General features: G+C 50.9%; 1 protein-coding gene across 2 annotated transcripts in view; it reads right to left on the bottom strand.

Annotated features, from left to right (window-relative positions):
- PCDH19 (protocadherin 19) overlaps positions 1 to 22,380 on the bottom strand; it is a 51,851-nt gene extending 29,471 nt beyond the window's left edge. For both annotated transcript variants that reach the window (XM_042876639.1, XM_042876640.1), the window contains exons 1-2: positions 20,240 to 22,380; positions 17,068 to 17,395 (exon numbers count right to left, since the gene is read on the bottom strand). In XM_042876639.1, coding sequence (XP_042732573.1) covers positions 17,068 to 17,395; positions 20,240 to 22,380 — 2,469 coding nt within the window. The remainder of the gene's footprint in view (positions 1 to 17,067; positions 17,396 to 20,239) is intronic.
- Between the last annotated feature and the right edge of the window lie 419 nt (positions 22,381 to 22,799).

The following is a 22,799-nucleotide window of genomic DNA, read 5'->3' as shown; positions in this document are numbered from 1 at the left end:
CAAATCCCGACCCATACAGCAGCAGATGATGACTCCGAGCCCTACACCAAGAAGCAGGCTGGCTGGTGACCATGGAACAATTTCTAGAGAAGAAACAATGTGCCTATGCTCTGTTACAAAACTAATTGCTTTTAATTCCCTGATGGACTCGGTTCTGTGTGTGTCAATTTGACTGAAAGTTCAAAAGGTATTTTTCTTATTAGTGTATAATTAACATGTTAAAATATTTATTGCATAGATATGTAAATGCCAGCAAGGTAATCCCCTGCCAGAGAATTTAATGCAGGCACTTCCCTTTGTTTCAAATCATTTCACTCAGAGACATCGGCTCTGTTATTAATAAAAGGCAGACAATGGGTGGCATGGTTAAAAGTTGGAAGGGAGCAAAAGAGTGGGAGAAAAGTCAATGGATTTGTCACTTGCTGGCAAAGCCCACTGACAAACACCACAGCTGAAATGCTGTCTTTTAACCTGAGATTACAGAACCTGGGCTCCCAGTTTTCACAGCTGGGATGGAACAAAGCATAGGTTGAAAAAAAACGCCAGAACAGCAGGGTGCTACCAGCAGACCCCAGAGCCACAGATATGGGACGTGGTGGGACAAAGTGACAGCCACGTGATGGGACATGGTGACAAACATGGTGGAACATGGTGGAAGTAGTGGTGGGACGTGGTGGGAGTTATGGTGGGAGCCATGTGTTGGGATGCTGCTTGGCACGGTGGGATCATGGCTGAAAGGTAGCAGGAGCCTGAGGCAGCCCCGCAGCTGCTTTCCCTCCAAAGAGCCACCTGGGGATGCTATGGCCTGTTTTTATGGCAATTATGAACATGGTAAAAATAAATGCATGCATCTTTAATGTCTCAATAAATAAAGGAAAGCAGAGGCTGCTGCTAACGTAATCACAACGGCAGGATGCAGGGAGCGGAGTTGCTGCAGCAGAGCCGAAAGTGAAATCCAATCGTACCCCGGCTGAGGTTATACTGCTGTACTGAGATAATAAAGCAAAGGCAGCCTTGGTTAAGTGTGACCTTTTCTGAAATACAGCACAATATCTAATTTACCAAACAGGAGCCTCCCAGAGAGAAACATGCAAGGATCTGTGAGCCGGGGGAGTTGGCCTAGCACTCAGCACAGCTCAGTTATTACTTTCACATAGTAATTACTGCTGTAGAGTCACGCAGGAGATTTACTGCACAAACTACTGGTCCCTGCAGTTCTTGCATCCTTGTTCCTGCAGCACAACTTTGATTGTTAAAGCGCTCTGTGTCTCTGCAGGAAGCATACACATGTATTTTTAAAACACGCAGCGGCAAAGATTTAAGCACTGCAGAACATTTCTGATCCTGCATCTGCCCATCAGTCCCAGTGCTGCCAACCTGGGGACCTCCAGCAGTGATGGAGGGTGGGAGGCAGCCATGGGAAAGCAGAGAGGAAAATGCATGCCCACATGTTGCAAGAGCTTTAATGCACTCGCGGCACATGGACCAAGCTCTGGATTCCAATGGAGCATCCAGGGCCACTTGTGGGTAATGCTCAACTTGGTACCACCAAAACACCACCCAAACATCACCAAAACCCCACCAAAACCCACTGAAACACCTCCATGTGGTTCTAACAGGCTGCTTCTAACAAGCTTCTACCCCAGCCCAACTCCAGCACTCACAGCAGATCTGACCAACAGCCCTGGGAGCTCTGTCATTGATGTCTGACAACAAAAAAAGCCAAACCCCTGAACCAAGCAAAACCACTGCCTGATGAACAGGTCCTTAAGAATTAGTTTGGCTGGCTAAAGTAACACCTTTCCTATGCAGATTCTCTGCATCACCCACTGCTCAAGATGCTCTGCACCACTGCAGTCATGAAGATGCAATGCCAGAGATGCCATGTACCCCCTCCACTTCCTAGGGGCGCTTTCATCGTACTCTGGAGCAGTCCCCAGGCTTTAACTCTAGCTGTCCCCAGGCTTTAAATCCAGCACATCTCTAAAAGAAGCACTACTCATGCAAATCCCTTCCAGATTCCCGCCAGGACAAGGAGCAATAAGGCAACAAGGACTGCAGCCAGGTGTGCTCCAGGTGGTTTCTGAGGTAGCTGGGTACTTATGGGATTATCTGTCAAAGTGATCTCCATGCAGGCTATGGGATCAAACCGGGAGAATAAAACAGCAATGAGATTTTTCATGGAAGAGGTCTGCTTTATAATTTGCATTATTCAGTCGAAGCTCACTTCATTTAAATCTAGTTCATCCTGCAAAGTGCAATCACTTACAAACAGAGGCAAAACGACTGGGAAGGAGAACGTCTACAACATGTCAACATTTTAATTGGAAAAGGATACGCTCCCTCTCTTAACGAGGCCCCAAGAACAAAGTCAAAGCACAAAAAAGAGGGACAAGGTAAGGCTTGTTGTGCCGATGAAACAGCATGCTCTTCATAACTCACAGCATCAAGAGTACAGCCCACATTTTCTTCATTATTTTGGTGAAAGCAAACAAGCTGACACTCTCTTAATGATCAGATCAGTAAAAATCAAAGGAGAAAGGGAGGGTCCTCAGCCTAAGTCAAGGGCCACCCCCAGTGCTGCCCACTCTCACCTCCCGCTCAGCTCAGCGTGAAGGATGCTCAGCGCTCATCAGGATGGACCCACACTGTGTGAATACGCCATATACCAAGGGGCACTGAGCAGCATCTACATGGTGCCTGTGCTCTCTGGTGTCAGACCACGTTACTGCTTTGCCCTTAGTGGGCAGGCTTGCTTGGGGCTGTGGGGAGCACCCAGCTCTAATTCGGAAAGTGCTTCTAACCGCTGCCTTAGCAACACAAATATAAATACGGCATCAGACACGCTGAGAATCAAGCAATCAGCAGGGACATTTTAAAATTCTTTTTTATTTGTTTCCCCTCCAGCTGTTGTTGAGGGCTCCCATTTTTGTTAAAGAAGATGCAGAGCTTCAATGCAACTCTTCCAGACCCTGGCATTGGAACCCAAAGGGGCTGCAGGAAGAAGCTTTACAACGGGGTAATCAGGGCTGCGTTACGCTGCTGTCCCTCCGCACCTCAATAATTCAGGGCCTGTTGTTCCTGGGTTTTAGCCGCGATGCGGAAAACATACAAATGAGCATCTCTAAAGGGGCGGCTGTGTGCCCTGCCCAGCGCCCAGCTACAGGCTGTCACATTGCTCTCTAGGCACTAGGAATGCATGGATGCCCCAAATCCTTCCTGACCCGCAGGAAGGGGCACCTGTCCCCCACACCCCTGACCCACTGCATCTCCGCTTCTCACTTCGGGGTGAAAACATTTCCATCTTCCTACAAATTATTGCCAACCTGCTGCAACCTCCTGCCAAAGCGCGTAGGAACCCTTCAGAAAATCGGCTTCACAAAAATGACACATTTAGCACCACTTTTTCAGAGTTGTCCCTTGAGCCTTTTTTTTTTTCCCTACGTGCCTTGTTAATAAAGCTTGCATGTCACCCTTTATTATCAGGAAACAAAGTGGACCTTTCTCCCAGGCTGCAACGTGCATCTCTTGTTTGGGGTTTGAGCAAATCCTCCCAAAATACGCCACCAGGACACACGTGGCCACCAGGAACACAGGTCTGCTGACCAATCATCATGCTGCAGGCACATTCAGGACCAGAGGAATGTCAAATTGTTCACAAAAGCACACACGCTCTTCCCATGGGAAAAGCAGGGCAGGTGGTGCTGCTTCTCCTTTTGCTCTTCAGTCCTGCTCTGTGCAAGGCAATCAATATGTAATAAAACTGCTGCTCCCCTCTTGAAAATCTCGCCAACGCTTAATTCTTACAGCCCACGATATATTGTGGGTAATATAGAATATGTGTAAATTGCATGAGAACACTCAAGCTGCACTTCTGAAACGTGGATAATTTTAAAGGAGGGAATGGGTCAAATGAAGCCCCGCTCAGCCATGGCTGGAAGTCATTATCAGTAAGCAAGCTGCTTATTGCCCCACGGGAAATAAGTAAGTGGGCTGAGACTCCTTCCTGCAGGGAACAGGTGCAGCACGAAACACAGCCTCACAGCCACCACCAGTAAAAGTGCTGCAAACAACCAGCCCCAACCAACCAACCAACCCCAAACAAACCACATCAACAAACCAGCCCCAAGTAATCAACTTGTCCCAAACAACCAACCAGCCTCAAACAATCAGCCCCAAGTAACCATCCCTGAACAACCAACCCCAAACAATCAGCCCCAAAGAAACAACTGACACCAAACCACCGGCCCCAAACAACCAATCAACCCCAAACAAGCAGCCTCAATCAAAAAACCAGCCTTAACCAACCAACCAACCAGCCCTATCCAACCAACCAACCATCCTCAGACAACCAACCAGCTTCAAATGACCAACCTCAAACCACCAGTCCCAAAAAAACAAACAACTGACCCCAAACAACGGACCCCAAACAACCAGCCCCAAATGAAGAACCAGGCCCAAACAATCAACCCTAATCATTCCCAAAAAAACAGCCCAAATGTGAACACTTTTGGTTATTGTTAAGGGGTATTTAAGAGGAGACACTTGGGGAAGCCTGAAAAGCTGAAAAGGATCTGACCTCTGGCATCTCCCTGTGAAGGCATTTTCCTATATCCTGACTTACTGCTAAAGTAAGAGACTGCAAACTGTAAACTAGCAACACAGCGTCTCTGAAAAAGTAAGTGCATTTAGCATCTGATATTGATGTTTTATAATTAGATATAATACAGCAGATCATTTTCCTGCCCTTGATCAATGAAACCATGGTTGGTTTTTTGGGTCGGGCTTTTTTGCAGACACTCTGATTGCTGCCTAAACCAAATGGAGTGGTGCCTTGCTCAGTTCAGCAGGAACAAGCAGAGACAGGGATGTGCAAACACAGCAGCTATTTAGATTTACTATCCCTGAAATATAAACAGAATATTTATTTCTGACCTTTTAAGTACTAATTCCAAATTTAATGAGGCACAATGAACGTTCCTCAGAGCCAGACTCCATGGCTGCTTAACACCACCAACCCTCTAATTATTATTGCAGCTTAAATAAAGGGCATTTGGTTCTGATGGACGTTATTAAACGCTGAAGGAACTGAGTCCACCCTCCATTTTCTCCAGATAAAATAAAAAGCATTGCAGAAAAATCACTGGGAGAGTTCAGCCTCTAGCATCACCCCGCTCATCAGAAATGAGCAAAAGTATCAAAACGGATTGCATGACGGCGCTGCCATCCCCACTAATCCGCTCTGAACTCCTGTCCCCTCCCCAAATAAGTACGGGCTTTCTCATTTTGGTCTGAAAATGGATCGAAGGCAGGAGGAAAGGAGCTGCAGTGATGTGATTTTGAGAAAGGGTATAGGATTAGAAACCCAGATTGAATCCTGAGAGCGGCGACACACAATGAAGCCATAATTACACTCCTGAAAGCCGCAAATAATATTACCCGTTTGAATTTGTCAACGTATCAGAAATCTACAGCATCGTTATGGAGAGCAAAAAGGCAATAACAAAACCCCTTCCATTCACATCCAGCATCAAAGCTCTCCAGCGGCCGCCGCGCAGCCAGGAGCTGCCATGGGCAGCTGCCTAGCACCAGCACCGCAGAATCCAAAGAAAAGCATTGAACCTACAGTGGGCATATCTGTAAGGGAGGGCAAACTAACAGCCTGCAGCAGGCTGCCAGCAGCCCCTGCCTGCAGAACACCTTTGGGGGAGGAGATCCCCCAAAAGCAAGGGTCAGTGCCCCCCACGGGCACTCTGCTGCAAGCTGGTACCCTGCAGGGGCACGGTGACCCACACACCTCCCAGCAGGCCTTTCCCATCACCTGTGCCTGCAACTTGCAGCTGTGTCATGGATCTATGGATGCAGCTTCCAGCGAGGGCTGCACCCCTCTTTAAGCAGTGCAGGAAACAATCTGGATCTAATCAGCAGCCCTGAGGTAATGGGGCATGACTTACAGATTTGTTAAAAAACCTTTCAGAACCGTCCTTTGCCTGCCTCCTTCTATTAGGAATGAAAACAAATATAACAGAAGAACCTTTTTTCAAATGTTCCCATTGCCAGAGCTAAATAAAACTCCTTGTCATTCACCCTCTGGAGTGGCAGGTCAGAGCGGTACCTTTCACAAGGAACAGAAGAAATCACAGATTTGTCACCGCAGAAGGGAAACCAAAAAAAAAAAATCACTGCAGCCAAGTTAAAAATACGGCAGGCGTCAGCGCAGCGCAGCAGCACGGGGACACGGAGGCCAACCTGCTGCTCCAAGGGCTGTCTGTGACAGCACTGCCATCCCCGTGCCACTCTGTGCCCACGTCACCCATCTCCCATCCGTCCCAGCGGTGGAGGAGCCCGCCCCGTGTGAGGAACCAGCTGGTAAACACAGCCCGTGCGTTACACAAAGATGCCAAAACCTTACTACTTCGTGTTCCTTCCAGTTAATGTACCATAGCCGAGGATGAATTGCTATTACAAGGAACTAAAAATAAAAATGTTTCAGAGGCCGTAATTGGCTTGTCTTGTTGGGCTTTTTAAGGAGCCAAAGTACCAGTTCCAGGCTATTAGCCCTAAGGTTGTAGAAGAATAGTGTAAAATATTTCTTCATTAAAACTATACCTTCTCCATAGAGGTGTTTTTCTTAGGGATTTTTTTCCCTTTCCTCCTTCATTTTTTTTTTTTTACTCTTTTCTTTTTAAAAGATGTGTGTTATCAAATAAGCTTTAGTTAAAAGAGGGCTTTGAAAGCCCAGGGGTGATAAAAATAGACAAGGCTCTTTGCAGCTGGAGAACCAGCCAGAGCCTTCAGCCATGGATTCAGGTCATTTTCCTACAAAGTTTATATAATGTTCCTCAGTCACATCTGTCAGCTTGGGCCATTTTTAATAACTGGCATCAAATCCTCCAGGAAAGGAGCGAGTGTGGGATGGGGACACTCGCTGGCATGGGATGGGCACTGCTGCCATGAGATGGGCACTGCTGGAATAGGTTGGGAGAACCACCAGCACGGAATGGGAACCGCTGGTACGGGATGAGGACTTTCACTGGGACAGGATGGGAACTGTTGGCATGGGATGGGGATTGCTGGCACAGTGACTGCAAGCCCCAAGGGTGGCCAGTGAGCAGCAGCTACCTGTGCCCAGTGTCTCCCAGCACCTGTATCTGCAGCTGGTGGCACTGCTAATTGTAACCACAGCCTGAGAAACAACAGGAATGCAGAGTGCTGCCTCCCTTCCTGGCAGCTCCCTCCCACCCCACGGGATGTCACAGTTGCAGGATCATCCCCAAATGTGTCGTGCAGGGGATGCCCCTGGGATGGGAATGACTTTTTCCCCCTCCACCTTTTGAGCTCTTCAGTCCTATTCTATTATTAACAGCACTGGCTGCTCCGATCACTCGGTATCAGCAATGACAAATCCAAAATCATTTATTCAGCAAACACTTGTTTTGAAAGAAACAGATGCTGCGCCTGAGCGAGGAGCGGGAGATCTGGCACCAGTCAGCCATCCCGATGAGGCACGAGCAGAACAGCAATAACTCACAGACATCTCAAATGGTTTCAAACCCAGCATTCAGCCCTGTCACTTAGAGCCTGCCCCGACGGCCGCTGGGTCACAGCACACCGCGCTGCCCTCTCCACCCACAAAAGCATTCATCTGCACAGAATTAAAGCAATAACAACAACAGCAGCAGTAACGAGGCTGACCAACGTGCCGGCAGCTCAGCAGAGGGATTACCAGGAACCCTCGAGCCCCCTGGTTTTGGCACTTTCCCTTCCAAAGTGCCAGATGTTTACAGCTTTGGTCTTGCGAATTGAAGGCTGCTGCTGGAAGAAGAATACATCTGCTAGGTACAATTGCTATTTTTTGATAGTGTCTAGGCAATACCTTGTTAAAAAGGGCAAAACAACAGTTATTAATTACCCTAATTAACCCAATTCATAAGACACATTTGTGTAGCTGTCATGACAACTGCTTTGACTAACTTGCCAAGAATAGCTTAGCTGTCCATTCAAATAAATCCCTGATAATTACTAGTCTAGTTTACTGGGCTTCTGTGATAATAATAATTAGTGCTACCGTACAAAAGGTCGCACTAAACAGTTTATGAATGATGCATTTCACACGGGGCTTACATGGCTCACCCAGCACCCAGAAGCGCGGCCGCGGGTCCGCGTGGCGTGGGCAGCACCAGGGGGCAAAGCCACCACCATCACAGGGAGCTGACGCAGAGGACAGCTGTCGGCACGGCGGAAATCTACGAAATCGCCCCATTTAGAATATATTCTGATTAAAAGCCACATATGGTCCTCATTGTCCACTCATTGTTACCTATCGCTACAGACATCTGCACATCAACAGGGTCTTAATCTTTAAATATGTGCTGCTCCAGCACGCTCCTCCCACCTGAACTCGGCATTGCTCCTACTGACGGAGCGACGCTGTCACTCCAGGACGAGCATCGCATCGCCCTGCCCCACGCAGCAGGTCGTGGCTGCGGGCAGCGAGGCCGGGCAGGCGCTTCTGACATCGCCGTGGTGTGAAAAGCAAAGCGGCAGAAGTGACACCTCGGTTCGCAGCAAAGCTGTTCCCCCAGCAGCTCCAAATTCAGCGTGGGTTTCGTCGCATTAACCCTGGAGTCAGCACACAGGAAGCCATGGTCTCCCATCTGCCTTTGGGGGAGGATGCGCTTCAGGTCCCTGAGGGGTTTGGATCCAGGCCGGCTGCATTCATCACTCACAGCAAAACAAGGGCTGGGAAACAAGGGGCTTTGTCAGGGCATCGTGGAGAAGGTGCAGAAACCTGACGCCGAGCAGCGGCTTCCCCAAGCGGAGCCTGCAGCTTGGTTCAATATGTCAGTGCCTAATGAAGGCTTCCCCCATGTTCTGCAGGGTATCATCATTCTCCTCCTAATGAGCATGTGTTAATGGCATACTAATGCTGACAACAACCAAGTACGGAGAACAAGAGAGGAACAGGTTGGAAATTAGGAAAAACTCCTCCAAAAAGTGGTCAGACTTTGGCACAGGCTGCTCTGGGTGTGCTGGGGTCACCGTCCCTGGAGGTGCTCCAGAACCATGGAGATGTGGCACTGAGGGATGTGGTTATGGTGCAGGTCGGTAGATGGTTGGATCAGATGATCTCAAGAGACCTTTCCAACCTTCACAATTCCATGATTAATAGGAAGGAAACAGGTTCCAAAACTCTTCCCATTTCAAACACAGAGCTTCACCCTAAAGCAGTCAAAGTGCCTTATTTCTCCCAAAACCAGGGACACCTGCACAGCAAGCAAGGGGCAGTACCAGAGAACTGCATGCAGACTGTAGGAAGAGCCTCTCCCAGGGTATGCAGGGCTAGGTGCTGTGTCTGTGCCAGCAGCCACATGGATCTGATTACCAAATGCCACCAGCGGCGGGTCCACGGCAGAGCACCCAGCTGTAAATCTGATCCTGAAAGCTGGGCAGGGAGCCGGCATGCTGGGTTTGCACGATGGGGTTCATGCAACTTCAATGGATGGAAAACAACACACACTCCGGGTGCTCCTCCAGTTTTGTCTCCTTCATTTGTGTTCCTTTGGAAGAGCAATGTCCGTGCTGCGGCACCAGCCTGGCTGTTTTCCAGCAGACTGCCCAGCGCACCTGAGCGCACGCACAGCTCCTACATCATGCGGGCACGGGGCCCCCGGGCCCCATACATCACTGCACAGCACAGACAGCTCCCAAAATACATCCGTCTGCGCACATGGAGCGCCGCAGGAAGAGGCAGAGAATCCTGCAGTTGTTACACTCCCGTGTGCCCACACCAGTGCTACGTTCAGATTGGCAGATCGATAATCGATGCCGCGATCAATAGCAGGGAATTTAGCTACATTATAAAAACAGTAAAATCAGCCAATAGTGAGAAATGACTATTGAGTCCTCTGTTTTCTGTACTCACTTAGTCTAATAATGGTGAATGATATTTTCCAAGTGCATTATTCAGCAATAAAAACACAGAATTATTTGATCTCCTCCTAACCTTTATGATTCTAAGCACTCCTTTTGACCCAGATTGAACGAGGCAACATCTGCAGAGCCTTTCACAAAATTGTACTCTGCGTGTACTATTGTAGGTCCGCTGCCAAAGATAAATGTTATTATTTTAAAACCATCATCGTACTAATAGATGAGCGCGCACACTGCATTAGCACAGCCTGCAGATCTCTCACGTTGGTGAGAAAATGCCAGAGGGTTTTTGCTTAATGGAATTTTACATACCTGACTTAGTATGGGTTAATGCAATCCACCAACACAGGAATTTTAAAACCTGCCCTGTGGCATACACCTGCCGTTACAAAAGATGGTGTAATCCGACAAGCTCACATCCCCGTGAGGGCGGCGCGGTGCTCACCTCCCAGTCTCCAACGGGACGCAGAGACAAGGAGCTCATCCACACGGCCCCAGAGCACTGCTGGGGTCACCTGGCGTGCCCAGCATCACCACCAGGGCACTGACCACTGCTCCAGCTGGCACAGTCATCATTTCACTCCAGAACTGGTCAGGACACCACAGCCATGATCCCACAGCCTCTTCTCCATCAAACCTCCCACTGGTGCAATGCACGCTGCCCAAACAGAAATATCCCAAAAGACACTTGGAGCTACCAATGGGCTCGGTGTCACTTTGCTGAATGCTGGGATGCTTCTGGGCATGGTGAGAGGGACCCCAGGATGAGATCTGTGCTCTGTGCCGCGCTCACGCTCGCTGCCTATGCCAAGCACAGTCTAATTTAAATTATAATTACTCTTATAGGTACACAGATTACAACTATTTATGCTACAAATAAGACCATCCTGTATTTTAATTACCAGAAAATGATTGGAACTCAACTATTGCCTCTGCTGGGAACAATATCTGATCATTTATTTAAGCGAGGCTGTGCACAGCCCCATATACAACCTGGCCGGGCAGCAGGAGCGGGCACAGCTGCTGGCGCTGCTATGTATTTATATTTACATACGTATCTATGTATAAAACTCAGAGGGCAACAGCATTAACCCCAGGAAAAGGCAGGCTAGAAGAAAGGAAGGGCCAGAGGATGAAAAAGCACGTTTGTAACTGGGCTGCTCTACTGCATTCAAAATGCCCCATCTCAAAGCGATGCTGACAAAGTGACAGACCAGGGACCAGGACAGGTTGTGCAATTTTTTGTGTCACAGTCAGGGGCAAAGGGAATCGTAAAACCTACAACAGTTCAAAGCAGCATCACCTGCCCTGCAGTGAAGCAGGGGATCTCTCAACAACTTTCTACCCTTCAGCTCTCGAAGGGCAAAGCAGGGAGAACTGGAGTGAATTCCCAAACAGCGGGACATTGGTTGGCCATAGGACAAATCTGAAAGATAACAACCCTACAGCACTAGGGCAGAAAGGGACGGCAGCTCTGCAGGGTGACCCTCTGGAGACAAAGCCCATCTCTGCTCCATCCTCAACCCATCAGACTCCCAGCTCAAAGCAGGAAAAGGAGCCAGAAGGGCACCTGGCTGAGGGCTTCTGACCCAAACACCTGGGAAGTCTCCAGGAGAAAAACATGGCCCTGTGTAAGGTTACCCAAAGGGGATGTGTGCTTGATCCTAAATATTCCTTTGCATGCAGGTGCTTTATGCAAAACAAATTACAGAAGGAAGCCACGGGGTTTGTGTTGTTCGATACAACAAGAGCTAATTTAGAAATTACTCCACAAAAGGCTATAAATAGTGTGCAAGACCATCCTTTGGATGTAATTTTTAAAAAGCTTACAGTAAGTCTTTCCTAATTTAAGGGAAAAGCCTTATCTACCATGTGTAAATACACTCATGGGAGGTATATTTTATAGACTTGACAAGTCAGAATTATGCATCAAATCCAAAATTCCTAACAGCAAAGCAAGATGGGTTGCTGTACTTTTGGTAAAAGCGAACCATAAAACCCCAACAAAGAGTATGGAAATAAATTATATACATCTCACTACAGAATCATACTATATCCCAAGTTGGAAGAGACCCGTAAGGATATTCAAGTCCAAGCCCTGGCTCCACACAGGACCAACCAAAAATCAAACCATATGACTATGCATATAATTATTTACTGCATACAATATACGACCCTACACACTTCATGTACTTACATAAATACAACATAATTTCATACACCTCTACAAATACATTGGACCGAGACCATCTTTAAGGTCCTTTCCAACTCAAGCCATTCCGTGATAGACTATAGAAAGCATATGGTGCACATATTACATATAACGTATAGTCCAATCATTTCCATTCCCAGCACTCTACAAGCATCAGAGAAGAGGTGGATGTCTTCCCCACACGGCTGCCAGCACCACGCCAGCCCTGACCCACATTGCCCCACGGATGCCAGCAGCAAACGCTGCCCCATGGAGCCAGCACAGGAGCTGTCCGGTGCTGAACCCCACACCCACGAACCCAGCGCCCGGCAAAGAGCGGGAGCGATGGGCGAGAGCCACTGCACACCATCAACGAGAGCTGGAGCACTTATCCCCGTCGCAAGGCATTCAAATGAACTTTTCAAATCAGAGAGCTCGAAGCAATCACATTACAAGATGTACAATTGGGTTCAGCTGACCTCAGAACAGAACAGACCTCAGAATAGAACAGACCTCAGAATGGAACAGACCATTGCTCACGTCCGTAATGTTGTCCATCAGTGCCAGGGGAGCATCCAGTGACACAAAGCTGCACAGAAACAACCCCACCAAGGCAGGCATTGTGTTCACAGTCCCACAACCTCTCCCGCCCCGACACCTCCCCACTGCCACCTCCAGCCTCCGAGCACCCACAGGCACAAAGCACAAGTGCCGCCAGCCACCCAGCACCACCCACAAGGTTCTGCAGAGCCATCCTGCGGCTTCTCGGTGGAACCCATGCAGCACCTGGCCACCTCCAGCAGCAGAGATGGGCAGCAGAGCCGGCAGCCCGCGGAGCAGCCAGGCTGCCATTAACTGCCAGACAGAGATGCTCACGCGCGAGAAGACGGCGGTGCTAATTAGAGACGTGACCCGTGCCTGCACATCTCGGCGCAGCGCGGAGAGAAAAAAGTGCTGAGTTACAGTGACCTCCCAAGGAGAAAACAAGACTGGCAACGCTTTCTGCGAAGGCACTCTTCCGACTAGTTGAACATCATTGCTGATAATGCTTTAATTATTATCTCTACTTAAAATAAGCCTTATTTCAACAGTCTGGCATGTCTCAGCGCTGCAAACTTTCTCCGGCTTGGAAATTATCTCCTTTTTTTTCCTGCTCTATACACAGTATTACTGAGAAGCAAGCCAAATCCCCTCCAATTATGTATCATGACGTTTCCCCAGTGTTACAGTAAAGCAAGGCCCTTCACTCCTAAATGGCACGGTTTATAACAAATTGTCTGTTATACCAGACAGAAACTGATTTCCTCAAACCGAGCATATTAAAGTGAGTACATTCATTCTGGTTGTAACACACAAAATGTGATTATAACAGACACATTTGGGGCTTTTTAAGGCTAGCGGAGAAGAGGAGGATAAGCTGGAGGGGAAGAAAGAATTGACAAGTAGAGAAATGACAGAGAAAGAGGAACAGCCACGCTCATTTCCTTCCTTACAAAACAAAAACCTTTGTGTGTTGTAGAAATGTGCTTTCGTTAACACCGCGAGATAGCCAGAGCAGAAAGTGCCTGCGCTGCCTGAAACGAAAATTGCTCCATTGTGCTTAGAAAACCATTTCCTATGGCGAGCGGAGCGCTTTCCAGGTAGTAAAAAGCCTATCTGAAACCACCAGGGCCTTATCCCACAACTGTTGCTCGCTCCAATAATCCCTGTTGCTATGAGGAGCCCAGGTGAAATCAGTGTGAGTGAGGATTATGCTAGAGTGTGGCAAGGCAGGGACTATGGCAGGATGATCACAAATGCAGCTGTTCTCTATCCTACCCCTGGGGCTGGGGTGCTCCTGCCTGGTGCCACTGGCCACTGACCTTAAGGGGTCAATGACTGCTCTGTGGTGACTTGCTCCATTGCGGTGGCATTGGGTCGGTACGATCCAGGCCAGGGGAGATGTTCCACCCGTGGGGTGGCATTTCCCAAAACCATGTCCCCCAGAATAACATGGTGTGCCTGATGGCTGGAGGAACGCAGGTAGGTAGCCATTGCACACAGGCAGTGTTCTTTTCAAGCCAAAATGGGCATGCAAGTGTTACCCAAGGGTGGCTGCTCTGCATGCAAATTGTGTCCCAGTGATCCTAAAACACTCTGCATTCAGACTGGTTTCCACACTGCCCCATGCATCGCGCATTTTTATCAAGGGAGCTGACTAACGGTTCCAACTACTTTAGGTTCCTCATCTTGTGGTACAAAGCCCAACAGTCTACATGCACCATCCGACCACGCGCCCACTGGACTCCATCTGATGTCCCCATGCTCGGCAAGCAACAAAGCCCTGGGCTCCAGCACTGACTGGAAACGCCTTCCCCACTCCCTGCTGCAAACTGAGTCCAGGGCAGATGAGAACACTTGGTGCCACCACCACACCATGCACAGCCCAGGGAAGGAATCCCATCAGCACCAGCACAACCGCGGCTCCACGCATCCCAGTCCTGAGGCTGTTGGAGCCAATGAGCCTTGCGCTGCAGCGCAGCAGCATGGCACACTCAGTGCTCCCGCTCAGAGGCAACCGCTCACCACCACCACGAACATCATATGCTAAGTGACACTGCAGCAACATGTTTACCTCCATGCTTTATCTCTCATCAAGCAGCGCGTTGCCTTCCATCGACGCGGGAGAAGTGACTCCGAGGTGGAGCGTCAGCGCTATCTCCGTGACACTGACACCTATTAAAGGCTCCCGGGGGACACGGCAGCAGCCTCGTCACTGCAGGCACCACCAGGCGGCCCCGCCACATGCTCCCAATGTGCTGAGGGGAGAGCTCATCACTCCAGGAACATCACGCTCGGGACGGGTTTGTTATTGCTCCATCAGCCTCACCTGGAGGTGTACTGACAGCAATCTGCACGGGGGTATAATTATAGCCCGTAGCAACCGCTGGCAAAATGACAGACAGCAGTGGGTACAGGCAGCAGCACTCTGTGTAAGGAGCAGGATTTGGGCAGTGGGATAGCAGGAAGGGGCTGAAGGAGGGCACATGATTGGGGTGCACTTGAGCAGAGCGTGGAGAAGCTGGGAAGCCTCTGCAGGGAGCACCTGGCATGGGGTGACACACAACCTGACATGGGGGTGATGCACGACAACCTGACTTGGGGGTGATGCACGACAACTTGAGATGCTGAAGATGAACAGCATGACATGGGGGCAATGTACAGTCTGACACAGGGGTGATGCATAGGCTGAGGTAAGGAAGATGCACAGCGTGACATGGTGAAGCACAATAACCTGGCATGGGGGTGGCAACACAATGGTCACATCTCCCTTCAGTGCCATGTTCTGCAGACACTGTGTGTGGCAGACAGGAGGTGGCTATGGTCACTGCTGGCTCCTGACACTGCTCCAGAATCAGGCAGCCACCTCATGCTCAGGGGGCACCTGGGCTTGTAGGAGTGGGCTGCACCCAGTAACACAAGTGGAGAAGTACCCTCGTAAGAGCTGGAAACACACTGTGGGGGCTCTCTTCCAAAAAATGAAAATAGAAAACATTCCTACCCCAAAACAAACATCCAAGTAGCCTCCAGTTGGGATTTCTCTGACCCTGCCCTTCTGTACTGCAACATCCCCAGAGCCCATGGCCCCATGGGAGGCAGCTCCACACTCATCCATGGCCGGGGGAACTCCTCTGGGCACGACGGTGCCTCATGAGGGCACACAGCAGGAGGAAGCCAGGCTGTGAGCAGGGAAGGGAGCCTCCCACTGCCCGCTCACAGGGCTGCTGACACTGCAGGGCAGCAAAGCATAGTGCTTCTCACCAGAGACAAATTCATTTCTGCAGGCCATGTAGCAGTGCTTAGCAATGTATCCTGTCTCACAAGGTCTGGGGAGAAAGAAAGGCAAAGCCCTGTGACTTGCATTCACAAGCACTGGTTCTATGCTCAGGTGCTAAAATACTGGGGTCAGGGTGTGCTTCACCACCACATCGAATCATTAAGGTTGGAAAAACCACTAAGATCATCTAGTCCAATGCCAACCCACCCCCACCATACCCATAACCACATCCCTCAGTGCTACATCTCTGTGGTTCTGGAACACCTCCATGGAAGGGGACTTCACCACCTCCCTGGGCAGCCTGTCCCACTGCATCACCACTCCTTCTGATAAATATAAAAGATTGGGCCCGCCAGTACCAAGCATTTCCAGCAGTCCTGCTGTTTCGCAGCAGGCCAGGCTCTGTTCTCCACAGCAGAAGTCTGAATCTGAAGCAGCTCCACAGTCTCCAGGAGCATCGCTTTGCATTTACACCAGCACCGCAAGCGCAGAACTAACCATAAATATTTTAGGTGCTTTTTCAGCTTTGTTATTCCGTTCAAAGCAGGAAACATGACAAACCTTTGATTGTTTTGCTTAATACTAAACAATAATTCAAAGAGAGACAAACAAACAACATTAAATGATGCCTGTGATGTACGGGAAAGCCAATGAATTAGGAGAACCTGATGAGAACAGCATGGAGCGCAGCAGCACCTTCACTTGGTACCACCCGTTGGCAGCACACCATCGTGTGCTGCATCCCCAGAGGGATGTGGGATAAGCAGTAGCCCCAAAAAGGCCTTAAGGACCTCGTAAAAACTCATGTCAATCCAACAAATGCCTCTTCCTTTAAGTCAACGCGCTCAAATTCCAGCTGCAAAGCACACGGAGCCATGCCACGCCACGCCAGCATCCCCCAACTGGGCACTGCCGCTGGTGGGAGAAACACCCTCCTGTGAACACCTGCGACGACCACGCAAACCCACAAGAAGTGGTTCAACACTGCCCACCTCTCCCAGCAGAGAAGGAGGCGAGCGCCCGGCCAAGCACCTGCCCTCTGCCCACCACCCATCGCAAAGCAACCTCGAAGCGTCGGCTCAGCCCGGCAGCACGGAGCCGTCGGCGGTAGCCAGGCAGGACTCACCTCGGGCAGTGGCATCCCGTTGATGATGAGGTCGGGCTGCTGGGGGCTCTGCCCCGTGAAGGTGTGGTGGTAGATGTGGTTGGAGCCGGCGTTGCGGCTGTTCTGGCTCTCCACATTGAGGAAGGTGCTGTCGGAGCGGCGGCAGCCCAGTGGCAGAGTCTGCTGGTGGTAGTCGAAGTAGTTGAGAGACGAGGTGAGGGAGGAGCAGCTCACAACGTTCATTTTATCCGTCTCCTCCACGTCGCGCGGAACCAGGCGGATATCATTCTTGCTGATTTTCTTCTTCTTGCTTGATTTCTTCTGATGCCCGTAGGAGTACTCGGCAATTCTGGGGGAGGGAAGAAAAAGGAAGAGCTGAGAGCATCCCGAACTCTGCCCCTAAAAGGAGCACTTGGAGAGCTGGCGGGCTCAGCCCCATCCCCGTGCAGGATTCAGTCACGCGTATTACGTCACGTTCGGGCTCTTGTGGCACAGAACAGTCTGGAACCGATTTTCCTACGTATAACATATGCGGGTCAGACATGAAAAGCAGAGGGGAAATGCCCCTGCTTTTTTTCTAGTGTTTCTTATTGCTGATATTTAGTGACTGGGAGTAAAGTCCAGCCTGCAGAAGAGAAAAATGGAGATGTTAAAATCCATGAACTGAAAAGGGTATCTGCATTCATTTCCATGCGTAATAAGGATTTTAAAAGTGATTTAATTTGGTCCCCATAATGAAAATTCAAAATGAATAGTGGATTTTTTCCCAGTTCATTTTCCATAGCAGTAAATAAAGCAGACCCAGAAGCAGCCCTGGCTGGCAAGCTCTATTTCTCGCACTCCAAAGGCCGTTTGTTTATTAGCACTCTATCCAAAGCGCTCGTATTTTGGCTATCTCCTGGCAATACCTGATCTCTGCAATCTCTCCTCCAGCCGTGCCTTATTCCTCACTCGTCCCCTGACACACACACACCCCCTCCTGCTGGGAAAGGCTTTCGTCTTCTGGAAATCAGAGAACTACAACTGTGTTTCGCAAAAAGAAATGATCCTTCCTGACCTTTTTTTTTTTTTTTTTCTTTTAAAACTGCAGGCTTGCTTTTCTCTGCCTTTCTTCCCCTATTTTGCTTCCCACTGCCAAAAGAATCAGCTGATGAAGTGTCTTGTTGCCTTCTACATAACCCCGGGGGGGGGGGGGAGATAAAGAAGTTACCATAAAGCAGCACACTAAGAACATAAAGAACACCACTGCACCTTGTGCTAACTATGCAGGCTGAGCTCGAAGGGCTGGGGCTGCTCCCTCCAATACAGCCCCAGTGGGGCACGCACAGCTCAGCACTTCCCAAGACACACCGCAGCTCGTACCGCTGCAACCTGAAAGCCAGGAGTTGCTCTTCTGTTTAACATGTATTACAAAAAAAAAAACCAGCAACCACCAAACACAACAGCTGCAGCCAAAACAATAGGATGAATGAATAATACAGATTATCTAGAAAGGCAAATATTGGGAAAATACTCTTGTTCCAGAAAGCTAATTGCCTGAGCATGAAAATGCCACCAAGCCGAAGAGCTCTCTCGTATAACCTTACGTGCCCCGTAAATTCACACATTTTACGAAGCCTCTCCGCCAGATGTTGCGAGGAACCTCAGAAATAAAGCCCTGGAAGCCCAAGTGCAGGCACAGCACGGCGTGCCCGGTGACCACAGGCAGGGCCGGGGCGATCCACTGCCCCTCTCCCTCTGCAGCTGACTCCTGCTGATCAGATGCACACGGATAGCAGCCCGCGCCTCCCCTGAGCGCGGCAATAAATCAGAGCAAGGCAGAGATTTCTGTTGTGCCAACAATCTATACGCCGCCGAGTCGCCTAACAACGCTTGATGAAGCTTTAATTGTTTTGTTTACCTCAATGTTTAAGTTTGGCAATGCGAGATCCCGATTTATTTCCCGCAGGCATTCATTTTGTTGTCCTTTCTCTATTGACCAATTATTTAATTAAACTGCACTTCATTAATCCCTAAGCCGTCACAGCAAACCCAGCGCCCATACACACTCGTGAAGCTGCAAGGGGCACCACGACGTGATTTTTATACGTTCGGATCCCATTCGTGTTTAATGGGCCGAGCTGGCAAGAAATCTGCTATATTAGCTCCCCATAACACAGCACAGAGCTAGTTTTATTTGCAGATGATTTTTTCCCCCATCGTGCAAAAAGCCTTATAAATGCACTTCATGTTGTGAAAACGGGGTGTAAAAATCAAACTCTCGAGCATTATTTCTGCACAAATAAAACTTTAAGGACCGCACATCCCCCTTCTCCCCCCCCCCACCGAACGGCCACAGGCGATGCCAGGTTTCAAAGGTAGAGCAAAATTAATTTCCATTCCTCCCATCTGAAATGACTCAGTGCTGAAGGAATGGAGAAGTCATGGCTATTTCACTAGTAACAGGATTAAACCATTTATGAGGCATTGCAGCTGCTCTTTTATGGCATCTGATTGATATTCATGTGTGGTTAGCGTTTGTCTACTAACTTGTGTAACACTGAGAATAGTAAAAGAGAGACAATAATCGCGGGGCTGTTACATATTCAGGGGCTCAGTTCCACATCTTCCCCTTTCAGCAGGCGCTGACCTGCCCTCCTGCATTTCGGACCGTGCGCCCACATTCAGCCCAGGCAAAAGAATGCAGCGCTGCAAAAATAATTGCGAGAGCCCAGCTCACAGCCACCGTGTCCCCATCGCTTCCATCCGCCTGCGGGGATGGGAAGCTTTGGGCAGCACTGTCGTCCGTGGCTGAGCCGCATCCACGCCACGGGCACACAATGGCTCTTGGAGACAAGGAAAGGCCCACGGTCCCCGCTACTGTGGGCACCACCAGGATGCCACTCTGCGGTCCCATGGCACGTGGATAGGGCGGTGGATCTGTGCCCAAGGCACTTCTGTACAGAGCAGAACCCAACACCCGCTGCAACAGATTGGTAAATGAAAAACGATGGCAGCCCGCACCTCGGCGCGGGGCTCGCTTCTTCCCCCTGAGAAGTGCTCTAAAGCTCCTAAGGACATCTCACAGACCTGCAGCTCGCGGCTGCTGCTAAAGCAAAAACCCCAGGCATAAAACAGCAAAAGGAAAAATAACTGTGCTCGCAGAAATCTAAGCAGCCCCTGGCCGGTACACAGAAATAAAGATGTTCTTTACCTGCAGTTATAGGTCCTGATTTCCTTGTTATCCCTTTTGCACTTTACAGCCACGAAGATCATGGTGACAAAAAGAATGGCTGCAATAGACCCCAGGGCAATAATGAAAATCAGGGAGAGGTTAACAGATCCTATGGACTCCTGGGCATCCAGGGCTGGGGACAAGTATATCAAAATCAAGGCAGAGGCCGACAGGGATGTTTTTCCATGGTCGTGAGCCACCACGATCAGCTCGTAGGCTGTCTTGGCATTCTCCCCAAAGGCTCTGGTGGTCCTTATCTCTCCATTGACCTGGTCTATCTCAAAAAATCCTCTGTCTCCTTCCACCATTTCATAGGAAAGCCTGCCATTTTCACCCTCATCATAGTCATCTGCTTTGACCACTGTCACCAGGTAGCCAACCCCTGCATTCCGGGGGATGTAAACCTCCGCGGTCCCATTGACCAACGGTGGGGCAGTGATCACCGGGGTGTTGTCGTTGACGTCCAGGACGATCACCCTGACAGTGGCATTGCTCTGCAGAGAGGGATTGCCCCCATCTTTCGCCAAGACTTTGAACTCAAAGGCCTTGGTCTGTTCATGATTGAAGGACCTCAAAGCATAGATATCTCCAGAGTTGGGGTTGATGGAGACATAGGTGAAGACAGGCATGTCCCTGACTTGGGAGGGCACGATCTGGTAGGAGACGCTGCCATTGAGGCCCAGGTCAGGGTCCCTTGCTGAGACCGAGAGGAGGTAGGCCCCCGGGGTGTTGTTCTCCTGCACGATAACCTGGTAGTAGGGCTTGGAAAAGTGAGGGTGGTTGTCATTCTCATCGGTGATCTTGACAGTGAAGGACTTGGTAGCCTGCAAGGAGGGGACGCCATTGTCCTTGGCCTGGATGGTGAGGTTGTACTGGTCCCTTTGCTCACGGTCCAGCCGCCCATCCACCAGGATGGTGGAGAAACTCTCATACTCCTGCAGCCGGAAGGGTACGTTACCCAGCAGCTTGCACTGCACACGTCCGTTGGCCCCCGAGTCGCGGTCCGAGACCCGCACCAAGGCGATGACGTACCCTGGAGGGGCGTTCTCGCTCACCTCCACCAGCTCGCTGTTGACGGAGAGAAGGTTGATGAGGGGAGGATTGTCATTGGCGTCCTGCACGCTGATGGTCACTTTGCAGTGGGCAGGGATGGAGTTAGGTCCCAAGTCCTTGGCCTGCACATCCAGCTCATATACATGTCCCTCCTCATAGTCGATGGCACCACTGACTGTGATGAGGCCGCTCTGAGGGTCAATCTGGAAGAGCTCTCGAGCCCGGTCAGAGACATAACTGTGGAAAGAGTAGAGCACCTGCCCATTGGTGCCCTCATCCGGGTCAGAGGCGTTGAGGCGGATGACTGGTGTGCCTGGTGGGGCATTTTCAGGCACGCTGACAGTATAGGCCGGCTCCTCGAAGAGAGGGTTGTTGTCATTGGAGTCGATGACGCGGATGCTCAGCTCCACTGTGCCAAAGTTGGGCGGGTCTCCGCCATCCAGCGCCGTGATCACGTAACTGTAGTGGGACTGGGTCTCACGGTCCAGGCTCTTCTCCACCACCAGCTCAGCAAAGCGAGAGCCATCTCCCCGTGTCTTGGTCTCCAGCCCAAAGAGGTCATTGGGGGTGATCTGATAGCTCTGCACTCCAAAGCTGCCCGAGTCTGGGTCATAGGCACTTTCCAGTGGGACACGGGTGCCGGGGCTGGCAGTCTCTGAGATCTCCAGCTCGATCTGGTCAGTGGGGAAGCTGGGCGCGTTGTCGTTGAGGTCCTTGATCTCCAGCTTGATCACGCAGATCTCCATGGAGCTGGACATCACCTCCAGCGAGATGACGCACTTGGGGCTCTGCCGGCACAGCAGGTCCCGGTCGATCTTCTGCTTGGTGACCAGCAGCCCAGATCCGGGGTTGATGTCCACCAGGTGGGGGGCCGAGTTGGAGACCACTCGGAAGGCGGTGGGCTGCCGGGGGTCTATCACGAAGCCGGCGTCCCGCGCGTCCTTGGCGACGTTGGCGATAACGGTGCCGGCCCGCTGCTCCTCCTCCACCGAGTACTTGAGGTTGACGAGGGCGCCGGCGCCGGCCCAAAGCAAGGCGGCCCCCAGCAGCGCCGGGAGAGCCCCCATCGCCGCACCCGCCCCCTCCGGCAGCCGCGTCGCGCCCCGACGGCCGCTCGCCTCAGGGGCCGCCCGCCCGCATGCGGGCAGAGCCCGGCGGAGCGCCCCGGCGGCGGCGGCGGGCGGGAGCGGGCACCGGAGCCGCGGTCCCCCCGCGCCCACGCCAACGCCGCCCGCTCAGCAGCTTGGAGCCGGCGGTGCAGAGGATGGGTCGGGCATAGCGAGCGGGAGCGGGAAGTGTAGCCGGTCCTGAGCCGCGCCGCGCCGCGCCGCGCCGCGCCGCGCCGAGCCGAGCCGAGCCTGAACCCGCTCCCGCCGGCGCTCGCTGCGGCGGCCGCACGCCACTGCCCGCAGTCCGGAGCGCCGGCGGGCGGCGCGGGGGCGGGCGGCGCGGGGGAGGGAAACGGCCCGGACGGACCACTACCCAA

Source organism: Lagopus leucura, unplaced genomic scaffold (assembly GCF_019238085.1).
Source record: "Lagopus leucura isolate 7727_CA_CO unplaced genomic scaffold, USGS_WTPT01 Super-Scaffold_100016, whole genome shotgun sequence".
NCBI classification, from domain to species: Eukaryota; Metazoa; Chordata; class Aves; order Galliformes; family Phasianidae; genus Lagopus; species Lagopus leucura.
Note: the sequence above shows the minus strand (reverse complement) of the source record. Positions and strands in the feature narration are given on the sequence as shown.